Source organism: Aythya ferina, assembly GCF_964211825.1.
Source record: "Aythya ferina genome assembly, chromosome: 11".
Classification (NCBI taxonomy): domain Eukaryota; kingdom Metazoa; phylum Chordata; class Aves; order Anseriformes; family Anatidae; genus Aythya; species Aythya ferina.
The window spans coordinates 2,953,482-2,967,479 of NC_140307.1; the positions used below are offsets into that span (position 1 = coordinate 2,953,482).

The 13,998-nt window shown below is 52.0% G+C and overlaps 1 protein-coding gene across 2 annotated transcripts in view; it reads left to right on the plus strand.

Moving 5' to 3' along the window:
* Nucleotides 1-2,448, plus strand: part of IGDCC3 (immunoglobulin superfamily DCC subclass member 3) — a 79,670-nt gene extending 77,222 nt beyond the window's left edge. Inside the window, exons 12-15 of one of the 2 annotated variants that reach the window (XR_014696993.1) lie at nt 677-815; nt 1,266-1,473; nt 1,583-1,826; nt 1,930-2,448. Coding sequence is in view for 1 of the 2 variants with exons in the window: in XM_084532772.1 (XP_084388898.1) it covers nt 677-815; nt 1,266-1,473; nt 1,583-1,738 (503 nt within the window). In the remaining variant the exon portion in view is untranslated. Of the gene's footprint in view, nt 1-676; nt 816-1,265; nt 1,474-1,582 lie in introns of both variants that reach the window. The other variant, XM_084532772.1, reaches the window with a different exon arrangement.
* Nucleotides 2,449-13,998: the final 11,550 nt, after the last annotated feature.

Here is a 13,998-nt window from a genome sequence, read left to right on the forward strand (position 1 = left end):
CTAAGAGCTGCTGTCCTCAGGTGAGATGTGGTGCACCAAGATCTTTGCTCTTCTGGAGCTGCCTTGGATCTTTTGAGCTTCTCTGGTGAAGAGGAGGGAGGCTGTGTGGCTTTGGAAGGAGAGGGGCTGCAGCGCGTGAGCATAACATTGCGAGGCAGGAGAGAGGAAATCTCTAGAGGGGATCTCTAACCGATCACACCTTTCATATCCATCTATGTGTAAAAAACATCCTGCTGCTCTCGGAGTCCCTTTAAGCCTTCCAGAGGGAATATCTCCAGGAGACAGTTATTGCTGCTCTATCTGCGTTGCAGTAAATACTCCTCTGGTTGGCAGCTGCTGTGCTGGTGCTGGGAGGGAGCTGAGCAGAGCCAGGCTGTGTGGGAGAGCAGCTCCAGGGCTATTTTGAGCCCTCTTGCAGGGTGTGAGCACAGCACTGCTCGGCTCAGCCCAGAACATGCTGGCACGGTGCTGCACGGTGCCACCCTGCTCTCCTCAGCCCTGTACGCAGCTCCCAGCGCTGCTCGGGGTCTGGCTTTTCCTCAGGGGCTGTAGCAGTGAGCCAGCACTGAGCCATCACCCCGTGGTGAGGTGCAGTCTGTTCCCAGCAATCCTCAAATGTGGACAAGCAGCAGGAAACCAGCACCGCTGACCCCTTCTCTCCCCTTTCTTCTGGCAGCGCTGAACCCCCCCTGTGACTGCATGAAGGACGAGCAGAACAATAAAACCTCCACGACGGGTATCATCATCGGCATCCACATCGGCGTCACGTGCATCATATTCTGCGTCCTTTTCCTCATGTTTGGCTACAGAGGAAGGTAGGAGCTGCTCACCGGGGCAGGTTCTCCCCCCCAGTACAATGACAGGCTGTTTGCCACACACATCCCACAGCGTGCAATCACACAGCCCAGCTCCTGGGAATGCCACCACGCAGCTGCTGTTTGCACCACGGTCTCTGCCTTATTCCCAGGCATGCAGACCCCACAGGCTTCTCCAAATACACTATAAGAGACCCCATCAGTTCTGGTCCCTGCCAAGGGAGCTGGTACTTCCTAGGAACATCAATATTTCTGTTCTGGCCAGCCCTGATCCCCCCTGCAAACCAAAAGCCCTTCTGCAGCGAGTGGAAGAGACGTAGCTTTTTTAGGAAGGATTTAAGGAATTTAAGGAAGGCAGCAGAGAAATAAAGCAAATTGAGGCTTGAGGGAAGGAAAGGAGGAGAGGCACCAGCTTTGCTCACCCTCAGGCTATGCCTCGTTATTTTCCAGGCTGCTGATGTGTAAAAACGTGCAGGAGCAGCTGTCGACCCCGCAGATCCCAAGGAGCCAGAGGAGCGCCGCGGGGCTCGTTCTGAACGGGGCCGCCCGCAGGGACAGGGACGAGAGGGACTTGAACGGGAAGCAGCTGGACATGAACGAGCTGGAGAGGTTATTCCCAGCAGCACCCTGCCGGGAGCAGCAGGACAAGGGAACAACGGTAAGTCCAGTGGCGAGGGGTTGGGGGCACACCACAAAACACAAACGTGTCTAAGGGCATCGGTGACCTGCCACCATCCCTGAATTATTTCCCCTTTCTCTCCTCCCAGCCGGCTCGCAGCCCGCCTGCCGACACGCAGATCTCCACGCTGCCCTTGGACGAGTTCAGCATCATCGAGGAGCAGCCAGAGCCTCCCCCAAAAAGCCCCTGCGGCGGCAGCCCCGCTGCTGCGGCCCCCCACCCCATTCCCACCCATGAAGGATAACCTGCCAAGGCTCGAACCCTCGTGGAGGAGCTACCAGAAACCAAAACCGCGGCTGGCGACGTCTTTACGATGATTTCCTCAATCTCAGGTCAATTGAAGATTTCTACGGTCTGATTGTTATTTTTTTGTTTTGCTTTATTTTTATATATATATATATATATATAAATATATATATATGTGTGTGTGTACAGCCTTTTGGAAACTCTGTGAAGTTTGTCACTCCGACCTGTCTCAGGCCTCTTGGTGCGTTTCTTTCGACGATGGCTTTATCAAGGCTGGTCACGATGGATTTTCCCCGCTGCTGCTAAGTAAAAGACTCCTTGGCAGAGTCTGGCAAACTCTCCCATCCCTGACATTTTTGGGGATCCAGTGGGGCCTCGTCCTCTTGGCATCACAGACTTCTTCCCGCTCAGCAGCTTTAGGACTACTTTTTGGATCTATTTTTTATGTTGAGAAGACTGGATTCGGAGAAACCCTTCGAACTTGACTCCAAAAATCGAGGCCTGGGAAGGCCGTCTTTCCATGGATTTGATGATTTTGTACACTTTTGCTATTTCTCAGGATACTTTTTTGCTGAATGACTCTATATAATATGGAAAAAAAAAAAAAAAAAAAAAAAAAAAAAAAAAAAAAAGAGTGTGTCAAAGGAGGCCTGCCTGAGGGCTACTGAAAGACTTGGACAAAACAACCCGAGTGAAATCAGAACCTACCTCAACCGGAATGAATGTCTTCTGGGGAGCAGAAATGCCTGCGTCTTCCTTCGTGTTCAGAAACGAGCAGCGGAGCACTTGGTCAGTACAAGCTTGGTCCTACCTCAGCAGTCACGCTCTGTTCCTGCCGCGTCGTCGTTTTTGTTGTCGTCGTTCCCGTGTAAAGCACTTCCAAACCTTGAAAGCAATGTTCTACCTCAAGCGTGAGAGAAAGTCGTGTGTGTGCGTTTTTTTCCCCCCCCCCCAAACACCCCAAATCCTGCCTCCTCCACCCGGCCCCGTGGAGGGCCGGCGTCCGGCAGCGCTTGCGCCGACGCCTCGCTGGTCGTATGAGCTTTACTTGCAGGCACGGTGGGATTTCGCCGGGTGGAGATTTTATATCCTGGTTTTTACTTTAAAGACTGTTGGGGCCGTGATGGATGTGTGGCTGCTGGTGCCCTGCAGCTCGCTGGCACTGTTGTTCCTGATGGAACCAGGCTCCCAGCCCCAAATGTCAGTCTCGGTCCATCCTGGGTGCATTTGGGCTGGGTGCTGGGGTCTCTTTTGTGCCAGGGCCAAGGCACCCCCTGCCCCGGTAGCCTGCCGCCCTCAAATCCAATTCCCCCAGGACGGTTTATGGCGTGTGCCAGCACCACGAGGCACCCCTGCGAGCTGGGAACCCCGATGTCACCGTCTTGTCCCTTCAAAGCCCACCCTGCCGCCAGGAGCTCTTCGTGGAAACCTTGACCCAGCACTTCCAGACCCCGCTGAGCTGCTGCTGAGCTCCTCCAGCGTATTCTCAGCCAGCAGGGCTCATCCCCAGGCGGGCATGGCCAAAGGATGGACTCATCCTCACCGGGCTCGCTTCTCCGTGGAGGACGAGGTGAGGAGGGGGGCGATGCAGGACAGGATCCAACGCTGGAGGACGCTGGGGGCTGCCGGCAGCCACCCACACCCAGGGTGGGCAAAGGGGCTCCCGACACCAAAGAGAGGTTTTGTGCGTGGCCCCCACCAACCCGCCGCCGTTTTGGGGTTGTCCTGGCACGGGGCAGCCCGGCGAGGCCTCGTGAGTCGGTGTGTGAGCGATGACATCCGTGGGGTGAGATGGGGGCACGCACAGGAGGGACGGGGATGTCCGCCAGGCAGAGGGCTGACAATTCCCTCCCCCCCCCTGTGGATTCGTTAAAACCGGACAAATGTGAGGGTCCGAACTCTTTGTGGAGGTGGTGGTACATCAGGCGTCGCCGTATTTGCAAAGAAAGGAATCAGGAAAGGAAACGAGTTTTGAGTTTAAAAGAAATGATAATTGTATTTTTTTAAAATGGTACCAGGGGGAGAGTCCCGTGTGTCAGAAGCATCCCCCGTCACCGTCACGTTTGGCAACGGGATGCTCGTTGTGTAAATAATGAGATATACAGGATGAGAAGGAAAACGTCGCCCCGGGGCTGGGCTGGGGACGGCCGAGGGCTGGATGTGAGCAGGAAAATGTGCTTCCAGGTCAGGTTTGTGCATTAATCCCCCACTCAGCCCCTCCACCGGGCCGGTTCCTGCTCACATCAGCCCTGGGGGACGTGGACGTGTGATGTTGGGCTCGGGGACAGCGTGCGAAGGGCAGTGATGGGGCAGGCAGGAGGAGGAGATGCCCACAGCTGCAGCCTGTGGTGCTCACGGCCAGGAGGGTTTCATTTTTGCAGACCCATCAGCTTTTTTTTTCACCCACCCCAAAGTTCTTGCCGTGATTCCCAACCCCTCCGTTGACCAACCCAACCGGCTGACGGCACGGAGTGTGGGTTTCACCAAGTTGGGCCAAGGACCGGAGGCTCAGCTCACTCCTGGCCCCCCAGACATCGAGATGGGGATGGATCTGAGCCCCATCTCCTAAATTTGGGTCCTGACCTCACACCACAGCACCCCAAATCTCCTCCTCCCACCCTGCTCCCGTGTTTCGTGCCGCTGTCTTCATGCGGAACGGCGGAGCTCGCGCCGGATCAGTACTGTTGCCAAAGTGAACACATGATGTAGAGTAGCTTTCAGCTCAGAGTCCCTGGAGCTGCGAACATGCTATTAATTTAATATCATATTATTGTGATATTGTAATAGTAACAAGTATTTGTCACTACTTCCTTTTATTAAAGGGAAATGCTGTGCCATTTGACTAGCTGAAAATGCGATAGTATGTCGAGAGTAGACTTTTTTTTGTTTTTTTTTTTTTAATAATTATGCAGAGATGTGATGGCTTAAACCAATGCAGATTGTGGGTTGGTTTGAGACGCTTGAAGATGGATGTGAATCTTTAAAGACTATTTTTAGACATTTAGCTTTTCCTCTTTTTGGGGTTTCTTTTACGCTCTTGTCAATCCGTACCACTGGGACCGATCCGCAGGCGCTGGAGGGGGATGCGACCTTCCCTGAATTATCGAAACCTCTCAAGTCTGCAAAATTGAGCAAAAAAAGCCCTTGAAACATCCAATTCCAGCTTTAGTCCTCTTGTACTCTTTAGTACTCCTGGTGTTTTTGCCTCTGTGATACCTGGGCCAGGCTGGAGGCAAAGCCATGCCCGAAAAAGCTTGGGAAAATGTTACCTGAAGTGAGTCTGGGCTTTAATCTGTGAAGTGGGATGGAGGGAAAAAGAAAGAGCTTGTGTTTGGTTTCAGATTGTGGCAGAGCTTCAAGTCTGGCCTCGATCCAGCCAAACTGTTGCCCTGCTTTTGCCTGAAATCGTGGGATTTCTGTACGGTCGCTGGGTGGACAAGGGCTGCAGGTCCCCGTGTGGCTTGGGTGGAGATTTCCAGGTGTCAAAGTGCTCGTCCCGGGTCTTTCCCATTCACTTTCCCATTTTTTTGTCATCAGAAGTTTCTCCATCCCCATGCCAGGTTGGGCTCTTGCTTTTCCAGGAGCTGTGGGACGAACCCCGCTCATCCTCGCCTGTCCCCAGGTACCCCCAGTGTACCCCCAGTGTTCAGGAGAAAGCTCGACGGCTTTTTTATTTCTTTTTCCCCCCTTGCCAGGAGGGATCAGAGCGTTTTATCTGCTGGATAATGGGCAGGTGCTGGCTCTCGAGCCAGCTGCTGGCAACCACCCCCGTTTTCGGGTCGGAATCGCGTCCTGTGATTTTTTTTTCCCAATCAACTTAATTCCACTCATCCAACCCCGCTGCCTTTTCTGGGCAGATCCCAAAACCCTCTCGCTTTTCTGGCTGTGGTGAGATGAAATTTGCAGCAAGGAGCAAAGTATCCAAAAGCTGATTTTTTTTCGGTAACCCATAATGGGCACAACCTATTCTTGGAGCTCTCAAGTTTACCAGAGACGGCTGCTACCTCAGGGATAGGATCCACGTTGTGTTTAGTTGGACAGGGAATAGTTTTATGCTGTGACAGGGTATTTTCAACGCTCTTGGATTCAGGTATTTATTTGTCTAACGTACCTTTCTTCTTCCTCGTTTGGTAAAGACGCTGAAATCTTGAAGTGCTGGACCAGTTTGGGGCTTTTCAGGCTTCCACCCGTCATTTTTACGCAGCACAGCCCCAGGTTTGTGCACAACGAAGGACAAGGGACGCCGCGAAGCCGAGCGGGATGCTCCTAACTGCATCGGTGGCTTTGGTCCTGGTCTGGGTGTGCACGAGCCCACCGGTAATTAGAGAATCAATTAAAAGATGTTTCCACCACCCCTCCCTTAACCAAGTGTGACCGTGCTGGCCGTGGATACCCCACCTCACCTCTCGCTGCCCCAACATTTGGCACCGTCCCCGCTGCCCGCCCAACAGCCCCGACCCCTCGGCCACCAGCTTCGGGAGCCGAGCCCCCTCCGAGCCGCCTGGCAGCTCTCCCGGCTGGGAAAATGGGGAAAAAAGGAAATTAAAAACCTGCAAAAACAAACGGCTGTGGCACGGGGGGAGCGACCGACTGACTTCATCTGTGCAAACAGGGCTTGGGAACGGATCCCTCCCGATGCCAGGCCACTGAAGGCAGGTTAAAGCTCCCATCCAGCAATGTGATGCCGGCTAATTTATTTTCCTCCCCCCAGCAAATTAAAAAAAAAAGGGAAGGGGAAAAGGGAAGGGCTCGGTTGGGGCAGTTTCTGGCCCTCACCTCTAGAAACAATTATGCAGGAGCATCCACCACGGCGGCGGTGTCGGGGCAGCGGCTCTGGGATTACCCCGCAGCAGCCTTCAACCATCGGGATTTTGTGCCAAGGAGGTTGGGGCAAAACCCAGTGGTTTGGGGAACTGCCGGGTTTTATGGGGCTCTGGGTCAGGGTCTTAGGGAGCAAAAAGGGGTTTGGCTTTGGTCACGGTTACATCCTAGGAACTTGCAATATCTTTGTGTGTGTCGTGAAGGAATAACAAAGCCGATGGTGAACCTTTGTCCCGGCCCTCTTCGGAAATCCGCCGTTAAGAGTAATGTTAAAAACCCAAATTGCAAAGCACTTTTCTACTGTTTGTTTTCTACCTTCCTTACTTTGAACTCTTGTGATATTTGAAATCCCACTGATCCTACGATTGTTAGCTCTGTATAAAAAAGGAAAAAAAAAAAATTAAAAAGTTTTTTTTTTTTTTTGTAGTTTGCTCTGTTTAGATTTTAGCCTGTGGCTACTTGTACAAGAAAAATAAAGCTAGAATAAACGAGAATAGCTCCAGTGTCCGGCCCGAGCCGTGCTTTGTTCCTGCCGCAGCGCGTGAATGGCCGCAGCGTGGGAACCGCGCGGCACTCCGGGATTTCGGGAGCTGGGAGGATTTGGCTCCTCTCACCAGCCAGCGGCTCCCAAATCGCAGGTTTTAAGGGCTGAGGGCTGGGTTTTTTAACCATTATTGGAGGCGTGCTGCAGCGTCGGGCGCTGGGGATGTGCCTGAGAAACCGAGCACAGGAGGAGGCAGCGCAGCTTCGCCGCTGGATGATGAAGACCTCCAGGGTGTCCCGCTAACCACGGTCCCTTCCTTGTCTCAGCAGAGCTTTGAGCCCCTTCTTCTGATCTCCACCACGCTGAAAATCAGCATTTTCAGCCTCCAAATCTCCCAGGGGAGGAGGGAGCCAGCAGCGGGCAGAGCGCGGCTTGTTTTAGGGACTCAGCTGACCCCAGTGGGGACACGACCACAACCCTGCCGCCCCCTCAGCTCTTCCTAAAGAGCCTTTCAGTCAGCAGGTGAGCGAGCAGTGTCGCTTCAAACAGCTCCCTGAAGCTCCCAGAATGGGTAAATTGCAGCACGGAAGGGCTAAACACACACTTCATAATAAACACGGGCATAAAAACTGGGTTTATTTCCCGGTGGCAAAGCAAGAGGTGAAGAAAGATCAGAGCTGGTTAACTCCAGGGATTTTCTTGTAAGTTCTGCGAAATGCGGAGCTTCAAATCACAGCTTTGGAGCCAAGGTATTATATAAAGCTCTCGGCTTTCATTAAAAAAGGACTTTCCCTGCCTTCAGAGCAATAAAAAAAAGCCTCGACGATATTAATCTAAAGTCTTAGAGGGTAAGGAAATAAAAAGAAGCGGAGCAATACTTTTAAATCTCTTTGATTTCTGGTTGTTGGAATTATTAGCAGGCTCAAGAAAAAGTTAACTGAGCGTCCAAAACTCATAATAAATAAAATAAAAGAAATCTCCTTATGACCACTGCTACTGGGACCACCTGATACTGCCTCTCCAGCTGCAGGAGCGCTCAGGATGCTCGGGCTGAGTATTTTGGGATCCCCCAGTCCCCAAACACCCCCAGCCCCCAGCTCGTGGCCAATGGCACCCATCACTGGGTTTCTTCCTTGGGTGGAAACGATGCCCTGGGTCTAACCCTGCCAGCACAAGGAGAATTTATAATATCCCATAAACCCCTAACTAGCCAAAAGGTCATCTCAGCGCTAATACAGCTCGGGCATTACGGTTTCATTTGCTGACACTTTTACGAATCCGCCTTTAATTCCAGCACAGCCGCTGTAAAACCTTTACAGCGCTGTTCTCTGCCTCGAAAAATAATCTTTAAAAACCACGAGCTGGAACATCTCCATCAGCACCACGCAGGCTGGGCTGATCCCGACCTCGCGGGGCTCCCACAAAGGGAAAAATTGGGGTCCGGGCACCCTGACCACAGCACACATGGCCAGGGAGTCCTGGCACCCACCCTGCTGGCTTTTAATCATCTGAAACCTCAAATATGGGTTTTCAGCCCCGTTATGGATGGCTCCCCCCAGCCCTCTGCTGCTGGCCGCCTCCGGCCAGGCTGGCTTAAAATTCTCCTAATTTTGTAGGGGATTCCTGCTCAAAACCTCGCGCTGTCCAGAAAGCCATTTCCTCCGTGCTAAAACGGCCAAATTAGTCTTGCTCACAGTTGTAAAGGAGCTTGTCTTGTTTATCGAGCGATAAATATAAAGGTACAGTAACTAAATTCATCAGTCCCCAAACACAGCCACCGGGAACGGCCGTTTCCGACATCCAATCTCCAACCGCATGAATATTTCAGAGCCCTCCTTCCCTTGGGCGCTCGCCTTATCTCTGGAGCCTGGATATTATTTTCTGCTTTTCAGCTTTTTGGATGTATTGGAGGAAATGTCATTATTTGGACCTGTGTGGATTATAGTTGACTTTCCTAAGCCAATTTATATTGGCAAGCTGCTGTTTTTAAACCCCCCTATAAATCACTCCTATGAATTTTAATAATATAATGTGGTTTCAAACATGCTCCCTTAATACGTGACACACTATTACAGCCAGCAATCGCTCCCCAGGTCACGAACTCCGCTTTATCGCTGCTCGTCTGTGTGTGTTTGTGTGTGTTACGGTGCCAAAAGCCCAGCCCTGCTGCCAAAGCCCAGTGGGTTCAGTTTTTTCTGACCACCAAAAGCCCCAAAAGCTGGATCTGAGTCGCCCCAGGTACTGGGATGCGCGCAGACGGTGCTATGGGGTCAGCAGGACCCAGCCCCAACCCCAACCTCTGGTGCCCCCAAACTGCTCAAGGTGTCAGGTACTATCACAGCACAGTCACCACCCCCAGTCTGAGGGCATTTAATTCATTTCTTTATTTGAAATTTCACTTTGAGACCAGAAATTTCCTCCCGAGGCAGAGTTGAGGACCCAGAGCTTGGGGTGGGGATCCAGCGTCTGGGTGAGACCTGTAGGAGATGTCCATGAAGTCAGAATTAGGGGATTAGGACTGGTCCCTGGTGTGTCCATTAATAAAGACATACCGAGTGCACCCCCAGCAAGAAGGGCTGAGAGGGATGGGGAGCAAAAGCCAGGGCAGAAAAGAGCCCTGAGGAGACCCCCTTTGGTGAACCAGGTCGTGGAGCATCTCCCAAGGTTCCTCTGGGAGAGCTTTGGTGCCCCGATGGTGGCTCTGGTGATGTCCCCACCACAGAGATGATCCCTTGGCAAGGAGCTGGGCAAGAGGTGTTATGACAAACCCACCAGCAGGATGGGGCCAAGGACACCACTCTCTCCTCTTTCCCAGCCACTGCTGGCCCGGTGGCACCAACATCTCCATCCCCAAGCAATCACAGTTTTAAAGCTGCTGGGAAAAAAAAAAATCCAGTTTGTGCAGAGCGCACGAGCTTCTCAAAGGCTTTGGCTGTGATGATTTAGCCTGCGATGTTGTCACGTTCATCATTAATCTATTTTTTCCCTTTCTGTAACTTAACCTGCGACAAGCAGACATTGTAAGTGCTTGATTTCCCAGGAATAAATTACGGTTTCACAAATGCTATTTTGCTTCGCTGCTCAATTTGCAAGTGAAATTACGCCAATTGCTTTGTTCACAGAATTTTATCCAGCATGAACAATGCCGTCCTCGAGACTTTTTTTATTTTTTAACCCTCCAGTTATTTCTGTGTAGGCTGTAACAGGGCTACGTGGAGACGCACACCGTGGACCCTGCGGCTCTGCAGTAGCAGCTACGAGGGCACGGTGCCCAAAAAAACCTGTGTGGGGTGACCTGGACATGAGGCAAGCCACGCATCGAGCCAACAGCTTCCTATAGAGAAAATAATCCTCCAGATCAGAAATATTTAGTCACCGCACACTGGTTTTGAGGGCACCTTTTTGTGCTGTGTGATTTTGGGCTGGGGCTCAGGGTGCGGAGCACGGAGCCAGGGAGAGCTCGGGGCAGGCCCTGCGCTGCTTTTGGGAGGTGGCAGCACCCGGCCAGGTGTGAGCATCATTCAGCAGTCGCTGGGGGTGTGCAGGGAATAAAATGTGGTGTGTGTGTGACCGGGAGAGGCTCCGAGTCACTTTTAAGCTTTTTTTTTAACCTGCACTTTTTGGGGAGAGCTCAAAAGCCTCTTGGGGAAATGGTCCCCAGTGAAGGGAGACTTTGGGTTTCTCTCAGGGCGGCACACACTGGCTCTGCCCACAAAGCCCATCGTGAAGCAGAGCTGTCACCTTCTGGCCAGCCCCACCACCAATACTTCCAAGAGGTGACATCCGAGCCCCAGAGGAGTAAAACACTCACGAGCAAAGCACGAACAGAAAGGAAAAAGCAGGGTTGCAGAAGTGACTGCCCGGGCTCGTGCACCTGGTGTGCGAGGTCTCAGCCTCTGCAGAATCCCCCCAGTTCCTCCACTGAGGGCATCGCTCGTTTCTTCCTCATGTGCAATGAGGAAAAGATGATTCAAATCAAAATTTGGTCATGGGACGGGGCTGGGAAGCGGCACGGTGGAGGTGCTGGTGGTGGCAGGGCTTCAGGGCCACCTCCTCCCCCCCATCCCTTCTCTTGTCCCCGTGTCCACCCGCTGGGGGGATTTTGCCAAAAGCCTCTGCAAGCCGGGGCTTTGCCAAAATGCCTCCCCTCCCCTCTCCTCCCCTCCCCGTGCCTCCGTCCGGCAGCACTCCCCAAAGACCCAACACCTCCGGTTTCCATGGCAGCCTGATTTTCAATGAGCATCGTTCAAGTCCTAACCGGAACGAAAGTGTTTCATTAATGCGCGCAGGACACGCCGGCATCTCCCCAGGGCGACAGCAGCTCCCCCCAAAACTAGCACCTTCTGCCCGTGGTGGTTTTTTTTTTTATTATTATTATTATTTTCACCATTTGGGCCCCGCCAGCAGCCCGTGCTCTGCAGGAGCTCCGCGCTTCAGTCCGGTGCGCAGCCACCCCGTGCCCCACCAGCCCGGCTGCACGTGGATTTTTAACCAAAACCGTGTATTATTTTCCTAATCCTCCTTGCAAAAAACGGCCGTGTTCAGAGCTGGGTTGCAGCTCTCTGAAACACCCCGAGCGCTCCTGAGAGCAGGAACATGCTGGAAGCCGGGAAGGCGGTTAAATGAATATTCATAAATTATTTTGCTGTATAACCGGTGTTAATATCACACCTTCCAGCTTCAAAAGCACGTCGTGGGCATGGATTCATTAAGGGCACAGACTTCCAGAAGGGCCCGCGTGCAGACTTTTGGTTGTGGTTAAACTCGGCGACTTTATTAAACACCAGCAATGTATTTATTTTAATAGAGTACAAAGCCAGGATTCGGCCACCCTAAAACACCACTCGGGGCACGGGATCTCGGAATAACCCGATCAAACAAAGCTAATGTGTGCAATATATCTTGGGTGAGTAATATACAGCCACATTTCCTGCTCCATTTACCCAGTTTTAACTACACCTGACCTGCTCTTATCCTAATAGAAAACGGCTGCTCCTCTCATTGCCCTGTCCTCCGCACACGTTTTTCTGGTAATGGCCCAACCTAAATCACTTCCCCTTCCCCGAGAGCTGGGCACCAGCTGTCTGGTGGCATTTAGCCACAGCAAGGCCTCCTCCAGCCCTGTGTCCCAACCCCATCCCATGTCCGGATGGGTCCCGACCCCATGGCATTGCCCTGCTCGTTCTCATCCATGGGTACACCTGGAAAAACCCTGGGAAACGCCCAAATTTTGGTTTACAAACCAGCATCTTGCTGCACCTGCGAGGACGCTCAGGGGTTCTCAGGAGCACACTGAGATGCTGCCCCCAACCCTGTGAGCATCCCATGGCTGAACCTTTTTAGCAGTGACAAAATCCAGGGCAGGAACAGGAAAAATCCTGCTCCTGATGCTGCTTTTCCCCCACTGAGCTTAGCTCACAGAGCTGGATCAAAGCTTCCCGAGCAGCGTGCTCACACGGACAATTTGACCAGAAAATGTGCTCGATTCCCAAGCACAAGCTGCTCCTCCTGCCAGTGCTGAGAAGTCCCAGCTACATTTCATTATCATCACTAATTGCTATAAAGGATTATGGGGAGGCGACGGCACAGGCAGGAAGAAATATCCGCCGCTTGCTCTACATTGACCCTGGAGGAAATTTCCCCAGCTTGCTTAGGGGTGCAGAAATTGGTGCAAATAAATGAGCAAAAAGCATTTTCTGAAGGAATTAGCGCATGGCACAAGCAAATTGCAGCAATTGTCTCTCTCCTTTCTAAGCGCTGAATTGCCTCTATAATTCCCCATCATTTAGCTGCATAAATCTTGCACAAATAAACCGGCAATTTGCATATGCACAGAAAAGAAATTACAGAAACACGAGGAAAGAAGTTATATTTTTCCTGCTCGAGCGGCAAATAAATAAGCGTCGCTTGTGCCTAAGCTGTGTGCTTGGAAATGAAAATTTGGGAAACCCTTTAATTTTCAGTAATAAATACATATCAGAGGATGAAAAATAAAATAAAATGAAATCACGTGTGGCTGCTGCCTCTGCGACACGAGGCGTGGTGCTGAGCACGGCGGGCGCGCATTCGGCATGGGGCCGGAGGCTCAGCCCTGTGTGACCGATCTCCTTGTGGAATAAGAGGCTGTTATTCCCCAAAACGCCATAATCCTCTTCCAAACGGCTTAATCGCATTTGGAGTAATGTGCTTTTCATCCCGAATATTCATATTGGGAAAAATTGAGGGGGAGGAAAAGAAAAGCTCCATCAGGAGCGGCCCTTTGGAGCTGCGGCGCCTGCAAAAGGGCTCTCGGTGGGGACTGGTGGCACCACAGTGCTTTATAAAGATTGAACGAGCTGCTCATCACTAATTCCTGCATGGCTCTGGAGCAGTGGGACCGGGAGGTGCATGGCCGCTCTTCCCTCCTGGCTTTGTCCCCAGCCCCGCTGTGGGCAGCTCCTGGGAGGGCACCCACCTCCGTGCCCCAACGACAGCAATATCAGGCCCACCATCAGCTCACTGCCAAACAAAGATCCCTTCGAGCACTGCTGCACTGGTGAAATAAACTTAAGAAAAGTTTATTTATTTCACCATGGGACCCCTCTCTCATTGGGGAAATGAAGAAAAAAGAAAGCAGCATCCCCACCTTCAGACTCGAAGGAAGCAAAACCCAACCCTTTCAGACAGATATTTGTCCTGCAAAGCTCCGTGTTTTGCCCAAAAATCATAATTAAGAGAACCAGGAAAGCCCCAACAGTAGTTGCTCATGTGATTTAGGTTACAAATAATTGCTGCCCAGGCTTCTCCGCCTGACACAAGTAATTAGATAACAGGGCACTTAGAAGCTGTCGTTCCCTACGAGCACATTTTGAGCTGGCCTTCAGGATGTGACCTTTATATCTGCAGCAGCTTCACCTGCTGCCTGCCCCGGGCTGGGTTATTGCTGGAGACCCAGGCTCCGCCGAATGAACCTC